The sequence below is a fragment of the Corylus avellana genome, chromosome ca3, assembly GCF_901000735.1.
Source record: "Corylus avellana chromosome ca3, CavTom2PMs-1.0".
NCBI classification, from domain to species: Eukaryota; Viridiplantae; Streptophyta; class Magnoliopsida; order Fagales; family Betulaceae; genus Corylus; species Corylus avellana.
This window is the reverse complement of record NC_081543.1, coordinates 29,783,543-29,791,645: the sequence shown is the minus strand read 5'-3', so window position 1 is coordinate 29,791,645 and position 8,103 is coordinate 29,783,543. Positions and strand designations below refer to the sequence as shown.

The following is an 8,103-nucleotide window of genomic DNA, read 5'->3' as shown; positions in this document are numbered from 1 at the left end:
CTAATCATGATATTTCCTTTCCCTTTAACACAAAAAAAATGAGTGGAGTGAAGCATACCATACTGATGAAAAGCTCAACCTCTAGAGAGAGAGAGAGAGCTTAGTTGGTGAGCAGTCAGCATTAACAAGTATTGCCGACAAGAAATTCTGTCTCTCCACTAAGTGAGTGAGTAATTAGAGCAAGGTGGTAAAATAATACTATACTCACTTCATTCTACTTTTCTACTCACTGAAAAAAGGTGAAAGACCCAATTGATTTTTCACCTTTTTAACTGTTTGTGGAGGGTTGTGGAGGATTCTGAAATCAAACAAGAGAGGGGAGGTTGGGAAAATTTCAAACCCCTTTAAGGATTTTGTATCATGAGAGTAAATGATATGGGTGCTAGTATCCTTGGAAATCTACTCTTTTTTTCCATGAAAAGATGCAAAGTAAACTCTTGATAGCCTTCCATAATAAGGCATCTGCTTTACTTTGAGTAAAAATGGTTGATGACAAGCTATTTCAATGATTCATTATCTGCTTGCCTTGCGTGTAACTATTTAAATTCCCCTAATAACATTTAGATTTGGAGGGGGTAAACGGGTTTTTTCAAAAAATTCAATCAATTAAAAAAATTGCAACCACACATAATTGACAAATCTAACAAGCACAAAAAATAAATCAAGCACAATAATTTTGGTGACAAAGTGGAAAAAAGTAAACCACTCCGGAAAAAAGTACCTCAAAACTCTGTCTTCTATTCAGTATCCTATACAACCTGAAACTCCAATAGCTATAAAGTTTTTGTGAATTTGTGTGGTTTAAATTCTAAAGAAACTCTAAGAAGTAAGAAATTAAAAGAATAAGCACTAAGGATTCTCTATTAGCTTACAAAATATTGGCCTCCAAGTCTTATGAAAATCGTGCATAACGATGCGTACATAGGGGAAAGTTGATTTCTGAAAAACACAATCAAGGGAAGCAGCGTTCAAGTGAATTATTAAAGCATTCAAACGCCAACATACTAGGGTTTCACAGTTTTGTAGTTGTCGACGTTTGAACATGGTATGATCTGTAGTTATGACTGAGCATCTTAGATATACTTGAGTAAACATTGTGTTCGAACCTTCTTCGAATAGGCTTGTGACCAAGCTTCTTTGTAGCTCTTTGAAAAATATCGAGTTGGAACTCCCTTTGATTGTGGTTGCAATCAAACCTTTCTATTGCTCTTGTGAAATTCCTTTGTTTGATGATTTTACGACTGCCATTGCGACCAAAGCTCTCAAGAACTTTGAATTTCAGTAGTGTGAATATCTTTGTTCAAACTTCTAGCGATCGAAACTACTATCGAAGCTCCGAAGTCTCAATTCTTTGAAGTGCTTGAAGATAACATTTGAACGGCTATCAACTGGCATGCGAACCACCTTTTTTATGTTCTTCAATTTTAAGCACCAATTCAAGTACCCAATTTAACCGCTAAACCTAGACTTACACCCAACTTAGTTTTGACACTAAATTAGCCAACATAAAACCTAACAAGTAGTAAGCAGTACTAGCCCAATTGAATGCCTTCTTTTGCCCTCTCCCCTCCTATATTTTACTCAACAGTTGCACATTTACCCTAATAAACCAATGTTTATAGCCATGCTACGACAAGAAAATAATGAAGGGAACAGAATGAGTAGATCATATGTACTATTATTCAAACAAATATTACATAGAAAAATGTACATAATTGAAAAGTTAGAAACTTTGAAGAAGAAAAGAGTCATCCAGAGTGTAAAACTTTGATTCATTTCCATTTGGTACCAGGTCACCTGCATGACTATTATTATGCTCCTCGGGGTTAAAGAAATATCTATAGCTTGTGATGCCATGCAAAAATATTAGGGTACAACAATACCCATTACTCTTCCATTTTTTACAAAGTTTTCCTCCTTTTCAACTTAATTAATTAAACCGATATCTTTCCTTAAAGCATATGATTTTCACGCGCATTCGGTTAGTTTGCGTTTGATTATCCAATATACCAAACATCATATGTTTTAAAGATAATAATGTTGGAAATGATGCTATTATATCTATAGAAAATTAATTACAGATAACTATGTGATGGTAAACATATGATTAAAGAATTACACATAGATGAAATGTGGATAAAGTCCACCTCTTAAACCACCCCTACTGCCTGTTAGATATAGTTTTCAACTCCCATTGCTGTTTCAAACCCGAGTAATCAATTCAAAGTTCGTTGTAGAATCACTCTCAAGCATCTTCTGTGTTGCTCCAAGCCGACAACTCTTCTTTGCTTTGGGACCTCTCAAGACCTTTCTCGCAATCATGGGGAGCATCACCAAATGACTCTGCATGAACGTCAACACACTTTGGAATGTTTAAGAGACAAGCAACCCCAACCCTGATTTGATTGGGTTAAAAGAACCCCTTCTGGCTTCCACCTTTCGAGTTAGCAATTTTTTACACGATTTTCGAACCTAACACAAAATCAGTGGGTTAAGGTTGAAGAGTCTGATGGGTAGATTTGACATATATAATTTTATACACATATCTTGATACTTCTAGAGTCCAACACGCGAACACGAATTGCTGCTCCTACCCTACCCGACCCCTCGATTTCTTCCCAGGACAAACAAAGCTTGGAAAAAGACTTCCACTTGTTTCATGGTGGGGCTTCACTCTCTCAAAGACACAGAAACCAGGAGATATAGATGAGATGGAAACAGTTAGAAGTGCTCTTCCAGCTAGAAAGGTTTGCACTCTGGTCCTTCCAGGGTAGTTGACCCACGTACCAATGCCGGCCGGTTCCAGCAAACTCCGTGACCTTTTGCAAGAGGACACCAGATCTGTGCCGGAAAGTGGAAGTCAAATCCTCTCTTGGATCCTTTAGGCAGATTCCTCTTTAATCATGGTCCAACCAGTTCGACTAACAACCAACCATCTCATGGTGGCCTCTCCAGTCAAACGATATCTTTGTCGAATGTTTCTGCCACCAAGAAAAAAAGATTAACTATCATTATATCTTGAGCTTCTCCAGTTCAACTGCATAATTATTCTTGTCAACAGCTAAAATTATGCAATATTGGTTAATTTGTTTTGAAGGATGTTTTTTTTTTCATTTTTGGTTTGAAAAAAGTATTTTGACATAACAAAAAAGTGAAAAAGGTTTTTGTCATTTTAGGAGTGTTGTGTCTTTTGAGTTGTTCGTTAATATTTTTGTTTTGATAACGTAAAACAATAGACATAAAAGATGTAAAATGTTCAGGCAAAAACCTATGCTTGGAGAGGGAATTCAATCTTGCTAAGAGACCAACGACGAGACATTGGCAAAAGTAGAATTTGAGATTCGAAGGTAAAACTCCAATTTGGATGGGAATTGCTTGTTAAAATTTTTTTTTCTGTCTTTTAAATGCAAAATACTCATAAAAACACAAAAATAGTTTTCATTTTTATGTCATATTATAACACTTTTTCACTAAAAAAAAAAAAAAAACAAAAAAACAAAAAACACCTCCAAAAACACATTAACAAAAAGAACCGCAAATTCCGAACAGCTTGTTCAAATAGAATCATAGTTGCCTTTGAAGATCAATTATTTCATTAATCGTGGAAAATGGTGAAGATAAGTAATATGAGGTCTGAATTACAGAAAAAAGCAGCACCTTCACCTTCTTAGTATTGGAGTAATCAATATCCTCTTGAGATAATCAACTACTGCCTGTAATTATGCAGAAGTTGAAGTCCTAGAAGTAAAATAAGCGATTTACAAAAGAGCATGATTTCAACATTTACAAGCCCAATCATCTCTTGCAAAAAGATGATGCTGCAGATAACAATCAGTAGTATCTATGTTCAAAGAAAAGGTTAAAAAGTGGAAATTCAATAGAAAAACTTAAGGAGAAATAATAAAACCTTCCCCTTCATAAATATTATTTATCTGGAATTAATTGAGGAACAAAAATTTACAACATACTTCCTGTTCTGTAACTTTTTTTCATGCAGCATTTTCTATCTTTACAAACAAGAAGATTTTCCTTTCTTTTTTCTGCAAACCAAAAAACTCCAATATTATCTAAGGGTGAAGATTGGCAATTGCTCGAATCATGAGGCCGAGCAGCAGTAGGAGTACAAAGATTCATCCCCTAGCAAAGTCCCTCTCTTTTTCCCACCTGACTGCCCCAAAACCTTCTAAAGAGTAAGTAAAGAAATACCAAAAATCGAAAACGAAAAAAAAAGAGAAGAAGAAAAAAAAGAAGTTGTGGAAAGAATTTAATAAATCCTACAAATTTAAAAGTTTCTAAACAGAAAAATGTTACACTGAGGATGTATCAACAAGAACCTCATTTAGCACATCATCCTCACCGTTTGCCAAGGTGAAAAGCTCTGCATCCTTATCTTCATCGCTGGAAAAATCCCGTCTCTCAAGTTTTGAATGAGCTGCAACGAATATCAACCTCTGCGCCCTGTCCATGCCAACCCTTGAGGGTGCATGGGCGCACACCCATCTCAAGAAAGACCAATTGCATTTGAAACCACAAGAAGTTGCATGAAGAAAGATAAGCCTGACAGCAACTTTTCCTAAAGACTTAAATTCAGTCAAATACGTTTCCCACACAAGCCTACTGCTCTGTGGGTTGGCAAGTTTTGTCTTTCCTGTAATGGGATCCCTCTCCTTCATCTGTACAGCTCTTGCATACACAGGATCAAGCCCTTCTGTTCTCCATTTCATGAGCTCCATTAGCACAATGTGAGCTTCTTCCCGGGAAACAAGCCGGGTTATGAGCTTGTCGACATCCTTTTCCTGGTCGGGTGTCAAGCATTTGAATGGTGGAAGGTATTTCCCACTAGTGTCTCTAATCAAATACAGAGGATCAAGTATGTAAGCAGCAGCCCAAGCAGGGTGATAATTTTTCTTGAATCTCCTTTCAATCACCTTCTCCACCAATCCTTCTGCAATGTGGAATTTCGAACACCACTCCTTCACTTTTGCTCTTAGCTCATCCCATAGAGGGAGGCATTGCCCAACTAATGGCCTTTCTATCTCAATATCTTGAGCCATGTCCTTCACCAATTTAATCAATGACTGCACCGCATCCAATTCGTTCCAAAACCCAGCATCCCGAATCATCTCTCCGACTTCTCTCGCAATAGGGTCCTCCATTGCAACCATCTTGAACGCTTCATCCATTAAAACCAGCTGCAATGCTCGAACTGAATTCAGTATATCCTCCACCATTGTATATAGAGGACCAAAACTTACACTCTCGTACTCACGAAATGGCACTCGAAGCAACCCAGCGTGTCCGTACTCCTGCAACTGATACTTATGGAAGCTATTTCGAATCTGAGACTTGTAGTTGACAAAATTGGCAAGCTTGAAACAATTCTCAGTGACTGTCTTGAACAATGGAAGCTCCCTGCTGAAGTCCTTAATCAAACTGTTGAAGCCCTGAAATTGACAAGAGAGATTAACCATCCAATGATTCTGAGTCTCCAAATTCCTCAACGCCTTTGCCTTGAACTTGTCTGCAACTATTCCTACGCACTGCTGCACGGCATTCCCACAAATGCCTGTGATGGTCTCCCACAAAATCTCCTCTGCGTACTTGGAAGGAACAGAGCCAGTAACAAACACTGCCCTCCGATACAAACTAGTACCGTTCGGAAGATTCACAGTCAAATTCACCAAACTCTCTTCCCCCAAAACCCCATAATTCTTTAATTTCCACCCATCGGAGGCAATCTGAAAGAACATGGCGTCTCTAATCCTCGCTTCAGACTCTGCCTTGGCTTCCTCGAACTTAGCATCCAATCTAGCGCCGGTGAACTCTCTGCGAGAAACCGCCGGTAAACCGACTTGATTAAGGAAAGCTCTGAACTTGGGGTGCTCCAAGCTGGAAAAAGAGACCGACCCACAAGACTCAAACACCCAATCGGCTAGAAAATCGAGAGCGCAATCACTCTGTGTCTTGCTGAGCGTCGGCCCGGGTGAGGTTTTCGGACTCTTGAGCTTCTTCACACTGTCTTCCAACATAGCCAGAGCTCCCAAATCATCCTTCCCACCAGAGAGCATCAAATGCGGCTGCTGTGAAAGCAGAGCCCCCGTGCTCGATGCCAAAACCGTCGTCGCCGACACTGTCGGTGAGTACGCCATCTCGAACCGCGACGGATCAACTATCGCCAGCGGTGGCACCTGGTACGAAGAACCCGAGCCGCCGCCTCCGCCGCCAGTACCGCCACCGGCTGAAGCCGCAGACGAGTGACGCTTACGAGAAGGAGGAGGCGGAGAAGCCAAAGAAGCAGAGGTGGGTGAAACAGAGGAAATGGGTTTGGCGACGGAGTTGAAGTTGGGGCAAGTCCCTCGCTTGAGGTGCTCCGAGGCCGTCCGGGAAGGGTTCGAGGCGGAGAAAACTGCGTCGCAGAGGGAGCACCGGAGCTTGACCGCTTTCGGCAAGCTCGTCTCGGGGTTCTGCACCAGCAAAGGCTCCAGGTGAGCCCAGTACCAAGCGCCTTTCCCCTTTATCGCCTTCGTACGCACCATCACCAATCCTTCGTACCTCTTGTGAACAGCCTTCGCTGTCATCTCGTCGTTCGAGACCGACCCAGCCGCTCCGGCGGCCGAGCCCGAGTCCACCGGCGCTGGCGCGGTGGTGTTCGTAGCCGCCATTGCGAGGACCCAGATGAAAAGAAACGCAAAAGCAGGGGTCTTTCTTGGGGATTCCGAATTCTGGAAGGCCCCTTTTTCAGTTCAGTAGAAGTAGTAGTATCTTCGTCGACATCGTCGTTGTCGTCATTTTTGTAGTTGGGTTGGAGAAAAAAACGGTGGCGTTTTGGTCGCATTTAGCCTGGGAACGAAGCTGGGAGTCGCCGCAGTTCCAGTTTCCGGCGGAGTGCCATGCCGGAGCCCGGCGATCTACGGAGATTTTTGGGAGAGAAGAGTTGTGGTTTTTGTTTCACTGATGGGGTCACTTCAGCTATTTCTGAGACCAAAAGAAAGAGAGGGAGAGAGAGAGAGAGAGAGAGGGTGACGCGCACGCACGCGCCGCTATTATGCGCGTGGGGGGCATGCAAGAGCCCTGTAGATGGGAGGTGGAACCAAGGAGGTAAAACCACAGTCCGATGTAAGAGAACACGAGCTGGGGATTGGTCGTTGCTACCGAGTGATTGGAGAGTGTCCTCCACGCGCCCTTTGAGGTTACTAGTTTTGGCACTCAATTCAGGCCTTTGATGTGTCTTTGCTTTATTCATATATTTTATCTTTCTTTTTGTGTTGTTGGGTCTTGTTTGTGGGTCTTGTGGGGGAGACTCTTCCTTGTCCGTTTCTTTGCTTTTCTTTCCTCCTTGTTCTTCATTTCATTTTTTTTTTTAAATAAATAATATTTTTTTCTTTCTGTTTTTTTATTTTTTGGTTTTTGAATCTCACAAACTTTTATAATTTGGATTTCCCTTTGTGACTAGTTCATGTTCATGTTCATGTTCATGTGGGTTCATGCAGAATGTGGACATAAAAGGGCAACCTAGGAATTTAATGGGTTCCAAGGAAGGTCTCATGGGGGCAGTGTTGACCAAGACTTCTTCTTGCCTTGAATATCTTCACCAAACCTCATAGGCATTTTGGGATTTCTCTCCTTATTTTACTAAAACCAGTTATTGTTTCTTGTTTAAAGCCTTCAGAGTAGGTGGCTAGCATAATCACAGTATCTAATAAAGAGGTTTGTTTTTGGTCTTTATGCTCCTATTTTTCCACCAATGGTTGAATCATTTTATTTTATTTTTAAGCAATATAATGGGAAAGAAATGAGAAATGAGAAATGAGAAAAATATTAGCAGAAATATTTCTAAACATACGGTAAAATATTGATAATTTAACAATTTATTGTGCTCTAAAGTTAGCGCATTAGAAATGAAGAATATGTTTGTGGGAATGTTTTCAAACATATTGACAACTTGGAAAAAAAAAAAAAAAAAAAAAGAAGCAACTTTTGGAGGGTGTCCCATAGGATGAGAAAATTAATTTTTATATTTTGTTTTTATTTATTTTGAAGTGATGGATGCAAAACTACTAAAGGAACTAGCTTCTAAACAACATTAACAGCAGAAAATGGAGA

The 8,103-nt window shown here is 40.3% G+C and overlaps 1 protein-coding gene across 3 annotated transcripts; it reads right to left on the bottom strand.

Moving 5' to 3' along the window:
* Nucleotides 1–2,189: 2,189 nt before the first annotated feature.
* Nucleotides 2,190–7,085, bottom strand: LOC132176334 (uncharacterized). Of its 3 annotated transcripts, none has more exons than XM_059588512.1 (2): nucleotides 4,358–7,085; nucleotides 2,190–2,981 (listed from the first exon to the last, which is right to left on the bottom strand). In XM_059588512.1, exons 1-2 carry the CDS (start codon nucleotides 6,660–6,662, stop codon nucleotides 2,956–2,958), a joined length of 2,331 nt encoding a protein of 776 aa, XP_059444495.1. In that variant the 5' UTR covers nucleotides 6,663–7,085; the 3' UTR covers nucleotides 2,190–2,955. The 3 variants fall into 3 exon arrangements, with proteins under 3 accessions (XP_059444495.1, XP_059444493.1, XP_059444494.1); XM_059588510.1 differs by lacking the exon at nucleotides 2,190–2,981 and adding an exon at nucleotides 3,879–4,164; XM_059588511.1 differs by lacking the exon at nucleotides 2,190–2,981 and having other exon boundaries at nucleotides 3,879–7,084.
* Between the last annotated feature and the right edge of the window lie 1,018 nt (nucleotides 7,086–8,103).